The sequence below is a fragment of the Aquarana catesbeiana genome, linkage group LG11, assembly GCF_042186555.1.
Source record: "Aquarana catesbeiana isolate 2022-GZ linkage group LG11, ASM4218655v1, whole genome shotgun sequence".
NCBI lineage: Eukaryota > Metazoa > Chordata > Amphibia > Anura > Ranidae > Aquarana > Aquarana catesbeiana.
In genome coordinates this window covers 29,157,390-29,178,161 of record NC_133334.1, presented here as the reverse complement: position 1 = coordinate 29,178,161, position 20,772 = coordinate 29,157,390, and the positions used below count along the sequence as shown (strand labels likewise).

General features: G+C 46.7%; 1 protein-coding gene across 7 annotated transcripts in view; it reads right to left on the bottom strand.

Moving 5' to 3' along the window:
- ACCS (1-aminocyclopropane-1-carboxylate synthase homolog (inactive)) overlaps nucleotides 1-20,772 on the bottom strand; it is a 71,044-nt gene that overhangs the window by 17,418 nt on the left and 32,854 nt on the right. For all 7 annotated transcript variants that reach the window (XM_073604136.1, XM_073604135.1, XM_073604137.1 and 4 more), the window contains 8 exons: nucleotides 19,216-19,275; nucleotides 18,691-18,761; nucleotides 16,127-16,196; nucleotides 12,875-12,941; nucleotides 10,985-11,082; nucleotides 6,521-6,598; nucleotides 6,314-6,414; nucleotides 1,959-2,048 (listed from right to left, as the gene is read on the bottom strand). In XM_073604136.1, coding sequence (XP_073460237.1) covers nucleotides 1,959-2,048; nucleotides 6,314-6,414; nucleotides 6,521-6,598; nucleotides 10,985-11,082; nucleotides 12,875-12,941; nucleotides 16,127-16,196; nucleotides 18,691-18,761; nucleotides 19,216-19,275 — 635 coding nt within the window. The remainder of the gene's footprint in view (nucleotides 1-1,958; nucleotides 2,049-6,313; nucleotides 6,415-6,520; nucleotides 6,599-10,984; nucleotides 11,083-12,874; nucleotides 12,942-16,126; nucleotides 16,197-18,690; nucleotides 18,762-19,215; nucleotides 19,276-20,772) is intronic.

The window sequence follows — 20,772 nt, the reverse complement described above, 5'->3', positions numbered from 1 at the left end:
TGACAATGATCCCAAAATAGTGTCAAAAGTGTCCGATGTGTCCGCCATAATGTCGCAGTCAGGATAAAAATCGCAGATCACCGCCATTACTACTATAAAAAACAAATAATAACATTGCCATAAATCTATCCCCTATCTAAAACTTTTGCGCAAACCAATCAATATACGCTTATTGGGATTTTTTTACCAAAAATATGTAGAATAGTGCATATCGGCCTAAACTGAGGAAAACTTTTTTTTTTTTATATTTTTTTTAGGGATATTAATTATAGCAAAAAGTAAAACATATTGCTTTTTTTTCAAAATTTACGCTCTTTTTTTGCTTAAAGCGCAAAAAATAAAAACCGCAGAGGTGATCAAATACCACCAAAAGAAAGCTCTATTTGTGGGGAAAAAAAAGGACGTCAATTTTGTTTTGATGTAGCGTCGCATGGCTGGGCAATTGTCAGTTAAAGCGGCGCAGAGCCGAATCGCAAAAAGTGCTCTGGTCAGGAAGGGGGTAAAATCTTCTGGGGCTGAAGTGGTTAATGTGTCTACTATCTCTATTTCCTATGATTGTCGGCTCCACCTAGAGGCCATGATGTGGTATTTTTCTGAAATACCTCAATCGGGAAAAAAAAAAAGAATAATAACCACTAGATGGAGCTGTGATCCTAGGACATAAATATGAAAGACACATTAAGGGGATTATTTGTGCCAGGTGTGGGAATGCTGTGACATCTGCATAGTTATTTTTTTTATAAATAGACCCCTAATTGCCATGTTGGACATGATTTACTGACAGTAAGCCTAGAGCTGGCCATACACTGTAAAAATCCCTGCTTCTCCAGTCCATGCTAAAAAGGCATAAATAGGCAAATCTCTCCTGCCAGCTATTGTATTCTTACAGCTGGCACCCATGGCTGTCAGAATACCTAAACAGTGACTGAATCTGATTGGATGCAGCCAATGTTCGGCCAACAATTTTCTGCCTGGCTCCTTTGATTTTCAGATCAAAGTTGGTCGAAATCCGCTCTGTGTACGGCCAGCTTAACACAGATACAATGAAAAAAAGGGTGGTTGTGTTTTTCTCATTCTGTAAAAAATGCTGTGGCTCCTTGGGGGTGGGGCTTAATCACTATACACCTCTGTGCTTTCTGAAGGAAGGCTGACAGTGGAAACTTGGCTTCAAGTTAAAGTTCATCTGTAGACCATCAAAAAATGTTACTCTAGGGCAGTGTTTCTCAACTCCCAGTCCTCAAGGCGCCCCAACAAGTCATGTTTTCAGGATTTACCTCAGGCTGGGTTCACACTGGAACACGCAGCAGCTCACAGCGTCTGTCCGGTGCGTCTCCGTTCACCATTTCAGGTCCAATTTCAGCCCGAATTTTGAGCTGAATTTGGACCTGAAACGGACCAAAAGACGCACAGAGGACCCGTTCAATTGGTACCAGAGCCTCTGCGGAGATGTGTGAACCGGCTCCATAGAGAGCCCGTCACAATCTCCTGACATGCGAATTGGCTGCGGGGAAACCCACCTCCAATTCGCACTGGTGTGAACCCAGCCCCAGATGAAACAGCTGTGGTAATTACTAAGGCAGGGAAACTGATCAGATCACCTGTGCAAAATAATGATAAGCCGGAAAACATGACCTGTTGGGGCGACTTGAGGACTGGAGTTGAGAAACACTGATCTAGGGTACCCTTTGAAAAACAAGCATCATACAGTGCCAATCATTAGCATCTCCACCGCATGATCGTCCTTGGTTCCCGAGTGGGCGATAACTCTCAGATAGCAGGTGGGAGGAGTTTACCTTTGTTTATGCAAATATCGACTTTCATAAAGTCTGAAATTGCACAGGAAGCAGTGAAGAGCGAGGTGCCGACCATAAAGGCCCTACCTGGCATTTTATAGGGTTTACTATCCTACAGGTCTGTTTTACATCGGAGATCGAAAGCAGCATGGGTTATAGACTTACTTATCATAGCTCAGGACGCTCTGGAATGTTGACGATCCATCAAAAACTGACAGCATATAAATCTCATCTACTATAACATGCAGTGAGTGCCTACAAGAGAAAAGAGTAAAGCTTTATACATCAAAAGTCATCTTGCGAGAGAGCATGCAGCAAAGATCCTTGAGAACTTTTTTCTTTAGCTTTGGTAGTGCTTTGGACTTTCTTCTTCATGTCCTCCCAGTTGGGGAGATTTGCCTTCACTTCCTTTCGCTAGGAGAGGTAATAAAGGGAAATCTCCCCAACTGGGACACAGACAGTAATATGACAGTAAAGACTAGTCCTTGTTGAAGTAAAAATACTAATATTGGTTGTATCCCCTTTGGAGAGATGACCCCTTTCTTCTTGTCCTGGTGACGCCTCATGCTTAGACAGAAAATTTGACGAAATCTCTCTAGTAGGGACACAAACAGCTTTTGCTGTCTGTGTCCCTACTAGAGAGATTTCGTCAAACTCAGATGTTTTAACTATTTTCTGATACTATCCGAAACATAAAAAAAAAATGACTACAAGTGTTTCTGTGCAGTCATAAGGCAGACAGATCTCCTGACTGGTTGATCTCCAAATTGTGACACAACATGTGGATTTGAGCTACAGCTCAGCACCCCCACTGCAGTATCTATCTCCATTGGTACTCTCTGTCTACAAGTGTACCTCCAGCTCCTGTGTCATCAATCCAGCACCCCCAGTGACTCCAACAGCGTCTCCAGTACCCATGTCACCTACTGACTTTAGTGCACCCAACATTCAAAAGAGCACCTCCAGTCTCTGTGCCATCTTGTGACTAGAGCATGCCCTGTGACTCCAAGAGGGCTTCCAGTGTAGTCCAAAAAACACGTTAGCGCTAAACCCATGGGGAATCTTTAATCCTGCTTCTTTCCTCAATGCTCATCAAGGGTGCAGGCCTCCACCCGACTGGGAAGCTCTCCAAACGAACTGCAAAACACATACAGGGGAGCGCAACCACCTCGTGCGTTACCATTGATAAACTTTATTAAATCCACAAATGGATACTCACATGCCATTAAACAACATCAAGCAAAAATAATCTGCTCCAGCTTGAATGCAATGTATTGACTCATCCTAGGAACAGATGGTTGGCCTGCTGACCTGTTTCGGGGGTCAAGTCCCATTCCTCAGAGCTAAACCACCCTCACACTAGATGTTTAACTAAAGGAAATTTAAAGTGAGGTCCTTCGCGCTACTAATTAAGTGAATATATGATATAAACTAATGTGAAGTCGGTGAAATCGCTGCAGGATCTAAAGTGTACACTTAGAAACACAAAAAAGGGTAAATAATAATAAAAGTGATCCGTGCAGACTTCTAACACATTAATATTGAGGTGAAATAATCCAAATCCTTGGTAAAAAAGTAAACACAGTAATTGAAATCCAAAATGAGTGTGTATACATTAAAAAAAAAAAAAGTCCTAATCAAGGTGATAAATTAGTGACAATAATCATGAGTGTCCATAATCCTGGTGAATCTTCTAAATAGACAATTATGTTGTGAAATTGATGTTAATCTTCGTGACTAGATAGTCACTAGGGGTGCAACGGATCAAAAAACTCACGGATCAGATCGAGTCATTTAGTTAAATGTGAAAATCAGAGGTGTTCTGTCACATTAGCAACCATGTAAGGTCAGCAGGTTTGCTGCTGCTTTTAAAAAGTAACATCTAAACAGTCCGTTGGATTTACAAATACTGTATTTAAGCATATAAGCTCCGTTTTGTGTTGAAAATAATTGTGAAATCTAAAACGCCGGTGGGTGTAACAAGATGTCCGCTTGCCCCCTTCTCACTCTATCATTACTATGCAGGAGTGTGGGGTGTAGCAAGATGGCGGCGACGAAACGTCACTTCCTGACGAGACAGCGGCCGCCACCGGGTGTACCAAGATGGCCGCCGCTCTGGAGCTAGGCCGAGGCAGCGGAGCACTCCGCGGATCGCGTGGTGTGCCGATCCGAACAGGTTGACCCGTTGGGATCACGGATCGGTGACGATCCGTTGCACCTCTATTAGTCACATAATGCTCCCAGAGCTCTTACCTCCATATGGAGAACAATATGCCTTAGATCGGATCGCCTGTATATTGTCCGTGTTTCCAATCAATGTCCGTGTGGATGGTTATGGACATGGTTCACGATCTGCTGAATAAACCTTCTCCCATGGATTGGCCAGAAGTCTGAGAGACAGGAAGTGATGCAAGGAGCGTGTTTGACACATGGATACACACAGATAAGTTTGTTTTTATCTTTTTAAATGTAAGAGGCAACTTGGCATTTCTAATAAACTGTATTATCTTTACATATTACACTATGGGAGGCCTGTTTTCTTTTATTTCTTTTAATGGCGAATATTGAACGTCCATAATGGAACCACGAGACCCTGAGGCTAACCAAAGCTGTCAGCAGGGAGAAGGTTTATTCTGCAGATCGCGAACCACGTCCATAACCATCCACACGGACATCGAGTGGAAACACGGACGATATACAGGCGATCCCATCTCAGGATACCGTTCTAAGCCTTATTGTTCTCCATCTGGAGGTAAGAGCTCTGGGAGGATTACGTGACTATCTAGTCACGAAGATTAACATTAATTTCACAACATAATTGTCTATTTAGAAGATTCACCAGGATTATAGACACTCATGATTATTGTCACTAATTTATCACTTTGATTTGGACCTTTTTTTTGATGTATACACACTCATTTTGGATTTCAATTACTGTGTTTACTTTTTTACCAAGAATTTGGATTATTTCACCTCAATATTAATGTGTTAGAAGTCTGCACGGATCACTTTTATTATCACTCACACTAGATGGCCTTTTGTATGGTCAACCAAAAGGCCATCTATTTTGAGGCTGGTTTAGCTCTGTCCTCGTCCTAGGACGAGTCACATTGCGTTCAAGCTGGAGCAGATCATGTTTGCTTGATGTGGTTTAATGGCATGTGAGTATCCATGTTTCTATGTGGACTTAATAAAAGTTTATCAATGCACGAGGTGGTTGTGCCCTCTTGTGTGTGTTTTTTGCAGTTCGCCAAGAGTGCTTCCAGTCCATATGTCACCTAGTGACTCCAATACGCCCAGTGGCCTAAATTACTCCAAGTGCACCTCCAGATCCCATGTCATCTTGTGACTCCAGCACACTCAGCGACTCCAAGGGTACCTCCAGTCCCCGTGTCATCTAGTGACTTTGGTGCGCCCAGTGCCACCAGTAACTCCAAGTGTTCCTTTGCCATCTTGTGACCGTAGCATGCCCAGTGGCTTCAAGAATGCTTCCAGTCTATGTGTCATCTAGTGACTCCAGTGCCCCAAGCGACTCCAACAGCACTTTCAGGCTCCACGCCATCTAGCGACTCCAGTGCCCCAAATGACTGCAAGAATGCTTCCGGACCCTTGTTATCTAGTGACTCCAGTGCACCTTGTGCCTCAAGTGACACCAAGAGCATCTCCATTCCCCTTGTTATCTAGTGACTCCATGGCACCCAGCGCTACAAGTGACCCCAAGGGCACCTCTAGTGCACCTCAAGGGCACCCAGTGCTACAAGTGACCCCAAGGACACCTCTAGTGTTATCTACCGACTCTAGTGCCCCCAAATGACTTCAAGAGTGCTTCCAACCCCCTTGTCATCTAGCAACTCCAGTGCACCTTATGCCTCAAGTGACTCCAAGAGCACCTCTATTCCCCTGGTCATCAAGCGACACAATGCACCCAGTGCCACAAGTGACTCCAAGAGCACCTCCAGTAACCATGCCATCTAGTGACTACAGTGCATCCAGTGCCCCCAAGAGTATCTCTAGTCCCTGCTCCATCTAGTGACTCCAGTGTGCCCAGTGCCCCAAGTGACCACAGAGCACCTCCAGTCCCCATGCCATTTAGTGACTCCAGTGCACCCAGTGCCCCAAGTATCCCCAAAAGCACCGCCAGTCCCAATGCCATGTAGTGACTCTAGTGCACCCAGAGCCCCCAAGTGACCCCAAGAGCACCTCCAGTCCCCATGCCATCTGGTGACTGCAGTGTGCCCAGTGTCCCAAGTGACTCCAAGTGCCCCTCCAGTCCCCCTGTATTCTAGTGACATGTCAGTGACATGCAGAGCCCACTACGCCCCTACATCTCCTGGACAGTCCTTCTCTTGATGGATACAGACCACTGCTTGTGACAAGTTCTAGTTTCTCTGCTTAATAATAATACTGATATATCTTGGCAAAAGTGTGAAGCCAAGGACAGTATAAGCAAAATGCAAACACAATAGAGACATTCAGCACAGAGCCGCAGCCCTGCAAGACAAAGTCACATCACACTGCACCTTTTGGCAAACTCCAGGAAGTCCAACATTTCGGAAGCAGAGTAGATGTCTCCCAGAGGATTGTGAGGATTTATCAGGATAAGAGCCTTCACAGTGGTGCCCTGGAAGAAACACAGCAGGGTATGGCTATGGTTCTGCCAGCAGAGAGCGACACAAACTGCCATTCATATCACACAGTACACACTATGCTCAGAGTCACACACTCACCTCCTCTCTGGCCATCTGCAGAGCTGACTCCAGCTTCTGCACAGTGAGTTGGAAAGGCCGGGTCTCCGAAGATGTTACCTGACAACCAGAGACACTTAGATTTCATTTCTTGAACACAACTTCATTTGATTTTCTTGAATACAGTAATATTTTCTAATCCTCCTTTATATACACTCACCGGCCCCTTTATTTGGTGAACCTGTTCAATTGCTTGGTAACACAAATTGCTAATCAGCCAATCACATGGCAGCAACTCAGTGCATTTAGCCATCTAGACTTGGTGAAGATGACTTGCTGAAGTTCAAACCGAGCATCAGAATGGGGAAGAAAGGGGATTTAAGTGACTTTGAACGCTGCATGGTTGTTGGTGCCAGCATTTTAAAAACTGCTGATCTACTGGGATTTTGAATGAATGAATAAAGCGCTACATATGCGAACCAAATCGCCTCAGGGCACTTTTGCCGCCAGTGTCTGTCTGGGTCTTCAGAAGAGATGGGTCTTGAGCTGCTTCCTGAAGGCCAGATGGTTTTCTTCTGAGCGGATGTCCGCAGGTAAATCGTTCCATAGCCGTGGTCCTTTGGACTGCGAACCTTCATTCGCCTTTTAATTTATAACGGGTCTTTGGGATGTGGTTAGTTGACCGGAGAGGGCGACCTGGGGTGTAGTGCTTTATTTTGTCGCAGAGGTATTGCGGGGCTTTTCCTTGTGTACATTTGTGAGTGAGGCAGAGGGTCCTAAATGTAAACCGGTCCCTTCACCACCAGGCAATGGAGGGTCCTCAGGGACGGGGTGATTGATTCCCTGGGTTTTTTTTCCAGTTACCAGTCTGGCTGCTGCGTTCTGGACAATTTGTAGACGTGAAATTTGGTATTTTGGAAGTCCTAGATAGAGGGAATTTGCGTAGTCGAGTCGGGAATTGATGATTGTTCCAATTACTGCTGATGTATCTCCTTCCAGGCAGAGGCGTTGCTAGGGGGGAGCGGTCCGCACCTGGGTGACACCCGCCAGAGGGTAACACCCATGGGTAGCGGCACCGCTAACACTGCCCGCTGCCCTACACTAATCTGCTCCTCTCAGATCTCTCGTGTCCCTCACCGGTGCGAACTGAACCCTCCTCCTCCTCCCACATCCACACAGGAGGAGGAGAGCGAAGGACACCGCTGTGTGTATCCGTCCGAACTGTTCTGAGGTCTGTACACTTTACTATGTGTAGTCTAGATGGACATGGGGGGACGCTATGGGAGGGCAGAGAGGGTGTCTGTACTGATGGGGGGGGGGGGGTCTGCACTGAGGGGGAGGGGGTGTCTATACTGATGGGGGGGTCTGCATTGAGGGGGGTGTTTATACTGAGGGGGGTCTGCATCGAGGGTGATGTTTATACTGATTGGGGGAGGGGTCTGCACTAAGGGGGTCTATACTGATGGGGGAGTCTGCACTGAGGGGGGGTGTCTATACTAATAAAGAGGGTCTGAACTGAGATGGGGGGTGCATACTGATGGAGGGTTAGTCTGCACTGAGATGGGGGTGTATACACTGATAGGGGGGAGGTCTGCACTAAGGGGGGTCTATACTGATGGGAGGTCTGCATTGAGGGGGGTGTCTATATGATGGAGGGGTCTGCACTGAGGGGGGTGTCTATACTGATGGGGGGGTCTGTACTTAGTGACGGATCTGTACTGAGGGGTGGGTCTATACTTATAGAGGGGGGTCTGTACTGAGGGGGGGTCTATACTGAGGGGGGAGGTCTATACTGAAGGAGGGGGTCTATACTCATGGAGGGAGATCTATACTGTGGGAGGGAGATCTGTACTTAGTGGGGGGGGGCTCTATACTGAAGGAGGGGTGTCTGTACTGAGGGGGAGGTCTATACTCATGGAGGGGGGTCTGTACTGAGGGAGGGGGATCTATACTGCGGGAGGAAGATCTGTGCTTAGTGGGGGGGGGGGTCTATACTGAGAGAGGGGGGTCTGTACTGAGGGAGGACAATAGTTTGTGGAGGGGGGGGTGACACCAATTTTTTCCGCACCGGGTGACACCAACCCTAGTGATGCCACTGCCTCCGGGATGAAGGGGATGAGTCTACGCAATAGGCGAAGAAGGTAGTGGGATCCACTAACTACTGATCCTATTTGTGCATCCATCGTCATGTCTGAGTCAAAGATGACTCCGAGGCTTTTGGCTTTAGTGTTGGGGGTGATGGGTTTGTCCGAGAATGGGGTGTGGTGTGGACATTGTGCCAGGGTTTTTGTTTCGGTTTGCGAGGGGGACGAGGAGTTCTGTTTTGGATCCATTGAGTTTAAGGGAGCTCTCCGTCATCTAATCGTCGATCAATGAGAGACAGTTTTCCAGTGCCTGGTATTGGTCTTTTTTGCTGGTGATGCGTAGGTAGAGTTGGATGTCATCCGCGTAGGAGTAATAAAGTAGGTCCTGGTTGCTGATGATTTTGAGGAGTGGTCGGAGATAGATGTTAAAGAGCACAGACGACAGGGGTGATCCTTGAGGGACTCCGCATGTCATTTTTCGTGCTTCCAAAGTGAAAGCTCCTAGTTTCACTTTCTGAGATCGGTTCTCTAGGAAGGATGCGAACCAGGGTAAGTCTGAGTCTGCAACTCCAGCTACTTCTGTGAGACGAGCGAGCAGTGTTTTCACACACAACCATCTCTTGGGTTTACAGAGAATGGTCCGAAAAAGAGAAAATATCCAGTGAGCGGCAGTTGTGTGGAGGAAAATGCCTTGTTGATGTCAGAGGTCAGAGGAGAATGGGCAGACTGGTTCCAGATAATAAAAAGGCAACGGCAACTAAAATAACCACTTGTTACACACAAGGTATGATAATACCATCTCTGAACGCACAACACATCGAACCTTGAAGCAGAATACCACACCGGGTGCCACTCCTGTCAGCTAAGAACAGGAAACTGAGGCTACAATTCACACAGGATCACCAAAATGGGAAGATCGGAAAAACGTTGCCTGGTCTGATGAGTCTGGATTTCAGCTGCGACATTCAGATGGTCGGTCAGAATTTGGTGTAAACAACATGAAAGCATGGATCCATCCTGCCTTGTATCACCGGTTCAGGCTGGTGGTGTAATGGTGTGGGGGATATTTTGTTGGCACACTTTGGGTTGAATGAAAAAAAAAAAAGAAGAAGATTCGCTTCCCCCATCCACACACTCGGCTGTAGCCGGCAGCACTGATTGAGTGAAATAAACCCGACAGGCTGGTTGCACAGAAATCGATCAAGAGATCGACTTCTATGTGACCAGCCTGCCCATAGGTGGATCGGAATTTTGCCGGTCCCTGCTTGACCACCGAATTTCAATCCATCCATGGCTGGTTTTAAAGTGGTTCTAAAGGCTCAATGTTTTTTTACCTTCATGCAGTCTATGTATGAAGGTAAAAATCAGTGGTGGCCTCTCCATTAGGGGCGCTGCCCCCCTAATCCATGCACCCAGCCCCTAATCTACATGCAGGGCACCGGACCCATGGACTCCAATCGGGTTGTTTTCTTTTAGAAGCACATGATTAGAGCCTGAGACTCTAATTGGCTTCAAAAAAGGGTGGAGTCTGGGCGCAAAGCACAGTGCCCTGAGCCCACCCAGTTGTGTGAAAATAGCGAATTAATATCCGCTATTGCCTTCCTGATTCTTCTCCCGGTCAATCAGGAAGCAAGCCCTGAGACCCGAGTGGCCGAGAGGAGAAGAGATTGTATTGGCCGCCGAGGAGGAGACACAGGGGGGGGGGTTTGGGTGTTACACTGCCGATCGACAGGGGGGGTATTTTGACTGAAAGGGGGGGGGGGGACCTGACTGACTGACCGACTGAACCGGCCAGGGGGTTCGTGTGGTTTGTTTGCTGATTTCCCCCCACCCGCCCACCCCCCCGCCCCCCCAAAAAAATTGGTGCACCAGCCACCACTGGTAAAAATCCTTCAGTGTGCAACAGTCCCCCTAATACTTACCTGAGCCCCATTGCGATCCAGCGATGTGCACAAGAGCTTGGCTCTCCGGTAACTATCCCTCAACATTGGCTGAAAACAGCAGAGGGAGCCATTGCCTCCTGCTGCTGTTAAATCACAGCCAGTGAGCCAATGAGAAAAGAGGGGGGCGGGGCCAAGTTGTGGCTCTGTGTGTGAATGGACACGCAGAGCAGCAGATTGGGAGTGAGCCTGAATGGGCGCCCCCACAGCAAGGTGTTTGCTGTGAGGACACTTGGCTAGGAGGGAGGGGCCAGGAGCGCCAGCGGGGGACCTGAAAAGAGGAGCCGCTCTGTGCAAAACCATTACACAGAGCAGGTAAGTATAACAGGTTTGTTATTTTAAAACAAAAAAAACAAAAAATCTTGCCTCTAATATCACTTTAATGAAATACCCGTTTTGGGTGGATTTGCATATAATCCCTGTAATCTCTTTCATGATTGATTTGCAGATTAATGAAGACATCACAGAGCCCAGTTGCTCACCTTGCTCGTTAGGTGCACATAGGCCAGCTTAACACCGCTGTACAGGAAAATACTTTGTGTGATTCCTCCATAGAACGGGGTGGCAATGAGAATGGAATCTGTGACACAAGAATGAAGAAGAGGAGACAGTTACTGCAAAACCTCAAACAAGGTCAAGACATTGACTACAAGCGGCGCGTAAAGTGACTTCAACTCGTGTTCAGAATATACAAGGAAACCGTATAAATTGTCATATACACATCTACGGGGGTTCCTGTCCTAAGACAAGAGAGCTCTGGGCTTTGCAATAAGCAGACACCCAACACATCTGTCATTAACCACTTCAGCCCCCGGAAGGTTTTACCCCCCTCCCTGACCAGAGCACTTTTTACAATTTGGCACTGCGTCGCTTTAACTGGTAATTGCGCGGTCATGCAACGCTGTACCCAAACGAAATTCACGTCCTTTTTTTGCCCACAAATAGAGCTTTTTTGGTGGTATTTGATCACCTCTGCGATTTTTATTTTTTGCGCTATAAACAAACAAGAGCGACAGTTTTGAAAAAAAATAAAATTATATATATATATATATATATATATATATATATATATATATATATATATATATATATATATATATATATATATATATTTTTTTTTTTTTTTTTTTTTTTTTTTTTACTTTTTGCTATAATACATATCCCAAAAAAAAAGAATGTATTCATCAGTTTAGGCCGATATATATTCTTCTACTTGTTTTAGTTAAAAAAAAAAAAAAAAATCATAATAATAGGCGTATATTGATTGGTTTGCGCAAAAGTTATCGCGTCTAAAAACTATGGGATAGAGTTAGGGAGTTTTTTTTTTTTTTTTTTTACTAGTAATGGCAGCGATCTGCAATTTTTTGCAGGACTGCGACATTTGCGGTGGACAAATCTGACCCCAAATGACACTTTTTGGGGACTGGTGACATTAATACATTGATCAGTGCTACAAAAATGCATGGTTTAATGTAAAAATGACACTGGCAAGGTAGGGGTTAACATTAGGGGGCGATCAAGGGGTTAAATGTGTTCCCTGGCTGTGTTCTAACGCTAGGAGGGGATGGGCTGGCAGGGACATGACAGAGATCACTGGGAACAGCAGATCTCCGTCATGTCTCCTGTCAAAACGGGGATCCGCTTGGTTACAAAGGCAGATCCCTGTTCTGACTCTGTACTAGGCGATAGCAGACGGACCTCGAGTTCGCCCGCGACCCGCAACTGCGCGAGCTACCATAAACCTACGGCGATTTGCGCAAGAGAGCCGACCTGCCGCCCGTATAATGACGGCGTCTGGTTGGCAAGTGGTTAAGGTGGTTGTAAACTTCAGACATGAAATATGAACAAAGCATATCCCTTCATAGTGTATACTTGTCTTTATCCAGAGCACTAACTGTAATTTCTGTCTGCTGCCTCCTTCCTTTGCCATCAGCATTAGTCACTTCTGACAAGTCTTCCTGACACCAAGAGAAAAGCGGTGACAGGGGAGGGAGCGCCAGAGCCTCAGCTCTGTTCCTGTGTGAAGGGGGGGTGTGTCCCTTCCCTCCAATCAGCTGTCAGAGTTCTCCTCACTGAGCTCTGCAGAGAGTAACTTCAGCTCTCCGCACCCTTTTTTCTGAACTCTCAGACAAGCTTTAAAATTCAGCACTCTGAACAGATGTAGAGAAGAGAAGACTGCAGGTAAACAGGTACCACCCACGTAGGAGGATTTGTTTTATTTCTGTGTATCACCCGAGGGCAATAACTTCCCTGGGTGTATGGAAGGGTTTACAACCACTTTAAGACAGATCAGAAACACAAAATAAAACATTTCTAAAAAAAAAGCACCTTAATCATCACTATTTCTAGAAATCATACGGACGTCAGCTCACCTCCAGCATCACAGAGGACAGCCGCCAGAGCCGAGAACAAGGAGCCACAGCCGTTCAATATGACCACCTGGGAGACAGAAGGAGACTTGTTACAATTCTACTGAAACAATCAGTGGGCAAACCCTGTACCATGTATAGAACACCCAGAGAAAACCCTGTACCATGTATAGAACACCCAGAGAAAACCCTGTACCATGTATAGAACACCCAGAGAAAACTTTGTACCATGTATAGAGCACCCAGAGAAAACCCTGTGCCATGTATAAAACACCCAGAGCCAAACCTGTACCATGTATAGAACACCCAGAGAAAACCTTGTAGCATGTATAGAATACCCAGAGAAAACCCTGTACCATGTATAGAAAACTCAGAGCGAACCTTGTACCATGTACAGTATAGAACAGTGTTTCTCAACTCCAGTCCTCAAGGCGCCCCAACAGGTCATGTTTTCAGGATTTCCCTCAGATGAAATGTCTGTGGTAATTACTAAGGCAGTGAAACTGATCAAATCACCTGTGAAAATCAATGGATATCCTGAAAACATGACCTGTTGGGGCTTCTTGAGGACTGGAGTTGAGAAACACTGGTATAGAACACCCAGAGCCAACCCTGTACCATGTATAGAACACCCAGAGCCAACCCTGTACCATGTATAGAACACCCAGAGCCAACCCTGTACCATGTATAGAACACCCAGAGCCAACCCTGTACCATGTATAGGACACCCAGAACCAACCCTGTACCATGTATAGAACACCCAGAGCCAACCCTGTACCATGTATAGAACACCCAGAGCCAACCCTGTACCATGTATAGGACACCCAGAGCCAACCCTGTACCATGTATAGAACACCCAGAGCCAACCCTGTACCATGTATAGAACACCCAGAGCCAACCCTGTACCATGTATAGAACACCCAGAGAAAACCCTGTACCATGTATAGAACGGGGAGATGGAATATACCAGCTTAGAATCTATAAATCCTGCTTTATGGCATCATGGGCTTAGAATAAAGATTTGTTCCATTTATATCAGAGTATAATATAATCAGCTAGAACATGGATAGACCTGCCACAATGTATCAGTGTATAGCCACCCAGAACACCGATAGACCAATACAATGTATCAGTGTATAGCTACCCAGAAGATCAATAGACTCATTACAATGTATCAGTATAAAGTTACCCAGAACAGATCTGTTACAATGTATCAGTGTATGATAACCACCCGAAACTGTATGATATATCTACCCAGAACACTGGCAGACATTGACACACCTGTTACAATGTATCGGTATATAATATAACAACCCGGAACTGTTTAATATTATATACATGTATCAGTATATGCTAGACCTGCTACAATGTATCAGTATATATCTGACAAGCTTTGACAATGTGTAAGGGTGTAATAGAACAGCTTGCAAACAGGGCTGGTCCTACCATGGGTCCCACTGGGTCCATTGGACCCAGGCGGCACTTTGAGAGGGGCGACAAATTGACTTCTGATCCCTGCAATCTGAGCACAACGCACTCCTGAACCCTTCGTTCTGAGCGCAACGCACTCCTGAACCCTGCGCTCTGAGCGCAACGCACTCCTGAATCCTGCGTTCTGAGCGCAACGCACTCCTGAACCCTGCGTCCTGAGCGCAACGCACTCCTGAACCCTGCGTCCTGAGCGCAACGCACTCCTGAACCCTGCGCTCTGAGCGCAACGCACTCCTGAACCCTGCGTTCTGAGCGCAACACACTCCTGAACCCTGCGTTCTGAGCGCAACGCACTCCTGAACCCTGCGTTCTGAGCGCAACGCACTCCTGATCCCTGCGTTCTGAGCGCAACGCACTCCTGATCCCTGCGTTCTGAGCGCAACGCACTCCTGATCCCTGCGTTCTGAGCGCAACGCACTCCTGATCCCTGCGTTCTGAGCGCAACGCACTCCTGATCCCTGCGTTCTGAGCGCAACGCACTCCTGATCCCTGCGTTCTGAGCGCAACGCACTCCTGATCCCTGCGTTCTGAGTGCAACGCACTCCTGATCCCTGCGTCCTGAGCGCAACGCACTCCTGATCCCTGCGTCCTGAGCGCAACGCACTCCTGATCCCTGCGTCCTGAGCGCAACGCACTCCTGATCCCTGCGTTCTGAGCGCAACGCACTCCTGATCCCTGCGTTCTGAGCGCAACGCACTCCTGATCCCTGCGTTCTGAGCGCAACACACTCCTGATCCCTGCGTTCTGAGCGCAACACACTCCTGATCCCTGCGTTCTAAGCGCAACGCACTCCTGATCCCTGCGTTCTGAGCGCAACGCACTCCTGATCCCTGCGTGCTGAGAGCAACGCACTCCTGATCCCTGCGTTCTGAGCGCAATGCACTCCTGATCCCTGCGTGCTGAGAGCAACGCACTCCTGATCCCTGCGTGCTGACAGCAACGCACTCCTGAACCCTGCGTTCCAAGCGCAACGCACTCCTGAACCCTGCGTTCCAAGCACAACGCACTCCTGAACCCTGCGTTCTGAGCGCAACGCACTCCTGATCCCTGCATTCCGAGCGCAACGCACTCCTGATCCCTGCGTTCTGAGCACAACGCACTCCTGATCCCTGCGTTTTGAGCACAACGCACTCCTGATCCCTGCATTCTGAGCACAACGCACTTCTGATCCCTGCGTTCTGAGAGCAGTGTTTAAAATTTAATTTTAGTTTTAATTACCGTGATATAAAATAATAGATGTGGGGGCCTTTTGATGGGAGTAATTTTTTTGTTTTTTTTGGGGGGGGGCGCATTTAATTCTTGGACCCAGGCAGCATAATCACAATGTCTTGGGCCAGCCCTGCTTGGAAATATATTATATATCCACCTGGAACATAAACCGGAGGGATATATAATATATGTACAGAGAGACCCATTACAATGTTTCATTCAAAATCTAACAACCTGGAACTATAAATTATATATATATATATATATATATATATATATAGAACAGAGATTAGTCATGGATCATGGAATTACCTAGAACTTTGGCAGACCTGTTACATTGTATCAGTGTTATGATATAACTGCCCATCATCACTCCATACACCACAACTCCGTATTAACAAATTCAGAAAGCAGATGTTGGCATCCCGGAGTGGAGTGGATGGAGGACAGGCAGAGGGTATACTAATGATCTCTTATGGCCAGCCTAACAAACTTCTAATGAAAGACCCAACAGACTATCTCACTAACAGCAAACCCCCCACAGTTATTACTTACGTTTTCTGAATTTAAAGGAATGGGGGATTTACAGTAATAAGTAAAAAAACGAGCCACTTCTTCTCTTAAACTGAAAGAAAGAAAAAAATACAGGATAATGGCAAAATAAAGAGGTTCAAGTCTCTACAAGTGATTTCACTTGTGGGAGGTTCAGGAGCCAACCTATGGGGTTCACTCTCTATATAGGCCGGTCTGATAGTAACTTCTAAGCCACTAATAGGTTTCCGAAGCCAGACCTGCTCGTTCCAGGACTCATTTGTCCCCAAAAAACCCTCATCAGTAAAGTGAACCCCACCTTTTGGCATAGGCCTCCACATAAGGCAGCTTCTTATTGCAATGCCAGATTTCCATATATTCTTCAGGTCAACAACTAAGAATAGAATAGAATTTGCAGAAAAAAAAAAAATTAGCAGTAGCTGACCGTGTAGCTTAGTGTTATATAAGATTCTGGAGTAGAGCTGCTGCTGAAGTTCCACATTTGGAAATCACATGGTAGTCATCACTTTTAACATTATAACACCAAGACTCAAAAGTTGGGCCCCCTACTGAATAATGGACAAGGCTGGAGACTGCTATTTTCATTACACTGGCTTTCTTAAAGTAAGCCAGTGCTGATAGTATTGGACAGCCAACACCATAAGGCAGCCTTTCTCAATGTTTTCAACACAGATGAACCCTTAAAGGATAAGTTCCCCTTTTAACAAATAATAACAAATAATAATGAAAGCACATATTTTGCAGGTAAAAAAAATGTGCATTTATTATTTTTTGGTTTTGAAACCTATAAAGCATTGCACCAGCGATCAGCAGATCGCTGGTGTCATGCAGGTCTCCCCCTGAGGAAGTCACATGACCCAGTGGCGTAACACATAGGGAAGGGGTTTGAAGATGTCACGGCGCTCTTCGGAGTGTGGTAACGGTGTAGCAACAACAACATGAACGAGTGAGAGGACTGCCGATTTTTTGCATATTCTGGAGCTTATGTGAGATATAGTGTGAGATATCTTTTTTAGTTAAAAACAACAAACATGTTATGCTTACCTGCTCTATGCAGTTGATTTTGCACAGAGCGGCCCTGATCTTCCTTTTCTCGGGTCCCTCTTCTGTTATCCTGGCCCCTGCCTCCTGTTGAGTGCTCCCACAGCAAGCAGCCTGCTATGGGGACATGCCACAGTTCCCTGTGTCCATTCAGACACGCAGCCACGGCACGGCCCCGCCCCCATCTTCGCCTCATTGGCTGACTGACTTTTATTGACAACAGCGGGAGCCAATGGCACCACGCTGCTGTCTCAGCCAATGAGGGGAGTCCCGGCCAGCCAAGTGTCTTGTGCAACATCGCTGGATCTAGAGGGACCTCGGGTAGGTATTAGGGGAGCTGCAGTATACAGAAGGCTTTTTTATCTTGATGCATGGAATGACAGCTGCCAAAGCTTGGGGGAAAAGTGACTCCTGCATGCAGCTCAGAACAGTACGGCCTCCCGCTCTCCTCTGTATAAGTAGAAGAGTAAAGCTGCAGAGGAGATTGCTGGGATGGCAGTGGTGTGAAGGGGAGAGGGGTACAGTCAGTATCGGCTAGTGTTTTTTTCTTTGGGGGAGGCGGCAAACAGCAACCCCGCAGGAGTACGGTCGGGACATCAAAGCCCCGCACTTACCCCATCTAGAAAGCGGGCGGGCAGCGTGTCCGGCGAGCGGCAGCTTTTTTTCCTTCCTCCTTCTGTGGATCACGGCGGCTTCCACCGTGCATCTCCCTCCTCCTCCTAGGCGTCCAATAGGATCGCCTGTCCTTTCAGCCAACCAGAAAACAGGCATCAGACCCGCGCTTCCTGATTGGCGGAGAGGAGATTCAGTGTTAGAAAAGTGAACATTCATTTGCTTTTCTAACACACCTGGGTGGGCTCCGAGCGCAATGCTCTGCACCACAGGCCCACCCTATTTTAAAGCCTATTAGAGCCTCTGGCTCTAATCAAGTGCTTCAAAAAAAAAAAAAAAACACCCCCCGCCGCTGTAATTCATGTGCCCGGCGTCCTGAAAGGGGCCGGGCGCATGAAAAGGGGGTGGCAGCGACGATGGGAAAGGGAGGCGCCCCCTTGCGCTCTTAATGGACGGGCCGCCCCTGGGTGCAGTGGACAGGAGAACACCACTGTGGGGGTGGTAAGGTGAAGGGGGGGGGGCAGAGGACACTGCTGTCGGGGGTGAGATGTGAGGGAGAACACCACTGTGTGGGGGGGGGGTAATGTGAAGGGGGGGGGGCAGAGGACACTGCTGTCGGGGGTGAGATGTGAGGGAGAACACCACTGTGTGGGGGGGGGGGTAATGTGAAGGGGGGGGGGCAGAGGACACTGCTGTGGGAGCATTAATGTGAAGGGGGGCAAAGGAAACCAGTATCCTGCCACCAAAAGGGTCTACAGTCTCCCCACCTCCGATGCCTCACACAGGACTGGTTTTCCTAGGAGATGCATTGCAGAAACAGATGTTGGAATGTTATCCGTCTATTCCCCCACACTTTAGAGTCAAAGCCCTTTCTACGAATACATCTATATATAAATACATAGTGATATACTCACAATCCATGGCCCTTCCAGTCTGGGTACTGCAGCAGGGGAGGCTCAACCACATTCATGTCACTTTGGGTCAACTGTATGAATACAAAAAGACACAGGATCTTGTAGACTATCACTGAACAGACCCCCCCCCATCCCCTCCCCCCATCCCCTCCGTATAAAACTTTGCCTCTGTGCAGAAGGTAAAGACCACTCCCTGCTGCTCTCTCTCCTTGTACAGGGTGACAGTCATCTCCATCCCGCGCACAGTCATCGCCAGTGATCGGTGGGTGCCAGCGGACATCGAGTGCCTGGCACCTGCAGATCATCTTCTGCAGCAGAAGCAGACTGCCTGCGGTGCACATGCATGCCCCCTGCAGGCGGAAGTGCAGGATGGCGTGTATATTTACACGCCATCCTGTGCAGAGCTGACGCCCTGTAGCGGTAAAATTGCTATAGGGCGGCCAGCAAGTGGTTAAACTTTTGACCACCAAGGAGTACATTCAATGATTTCAGTATAGTCAGCGCTGGAAGAACATGAAAACTCACCCGTTTAGACATCAGGTCAAAGCAGAGCTTGTTCTCACTGGTGCCAAAGTTGATGATGCCCTGTGCAGAGTCACAGATATTATTAATTACACGGAGTACAGAACTAGACAACATTATAGCATTAAATCAGAGCTGAACAAACTGCTGGAATAAATATGCAATGAGCAAGTTGGAGGCACAAACTGGAGGGCGACTCAAAGACCAATTCCAGGTATGGCAATTTCTACATTAGTGACACTGGTCCAGCTTCCGGGTCCGATGCCAAGCGGTTGAATGACACAAGAGGTTAGCCGCTCGGCACCGGCGCCATTCGGACAATGCTCTGCATTTTCTCAATGAAGGGGAAACATTCTCTGATTGGCGAGGTGGAAAGGTGGGACCAGGGTGGATATAAATTAATGATTTTTTTTTTAAAACATCAAAAAAAAAAAAAAAAAAAATTATTTTTTTATTTAACCACTTCAATACCGGGCATTTTCACCCCCTTCCTGCCCAGGCCAGTTTTCACTTTTCTGCGCTGTCACATTTTAAATGACAATTGCGCTGTCACGCAGCACTGTACCCAAATAAAATTTTTATCATTTTTTTCCTCACAAATAGAGTTTTCTTTTGGTGGTATTTGATCACCTCTATGGTTTTTATTTTTTGCGCTATAAACAAAAGAGCGACAAGTTTGAAAAAAAACACAATATTTTTTACTTTTTGCTATAATAAATATCCCAATTTAAAAAAAATAATAATAATTTCCTCAGTTTAGGCTGATATGTATTCTTCTACATATCTTTGGTAAAAAAAAAAAAAAATCGCAATAAGCGTATATTGACTGGTTTGCACAAAAGTTATAGGGGATAGATTTATGCCACTTTTATTATTATTATTTTATTTTTACTAGTAATGGCGGCGATCTGCGGTTTTTATCGTGACTGTGACATTGCCATGGACACATCGGACACTTTTAAAACTATTTTGGGACCATTGTCATCTATACAGCGATCAGTGCTATAAAAATGCACTGATTACTGTATAAACGTCACTGGCAGGGAAGGGGTTAACACTAGGAGGTAATCAAGGGGCTAAATGTGTTTCCTAGGGAGTGATTCTAACTGTAGGGGGAGGGGACTGACAAGTGGAGGAGACCGATCGGTGCTCCTCTGTACTGGGAACACACGATCGGTCTCCTCTCTCCTGACAGGACGTGGATCTGTGTGTTTACAACACAGATCCACGTCCCGGCTCTGTTACCAGCAATTGCGGCCGCCGGCTCCCGAGTGACGTGGCGGGCGCGTGCGCCCGCGCCCCCTAGATGGCCGGGAAGCCCAGGGCTTCATGCCCACCCAGGATGGGAGATCCCTCCTGCGGACATCATTTGACAATAGCTGCGATGTGAAGCGGTTAAATCTGATTTTTTTTTTTCAAATTTATTTAATAAAATGCTTTTGGAGTAAAAATCTATCTAAAGATAGTTTTCTATTTAAGATACAATAATAAATTTTGGTTTATTCTGCATGAAATGGAGCTTAGTTATGTAGCACGAGGCTGTATATTCTGCAATATTTA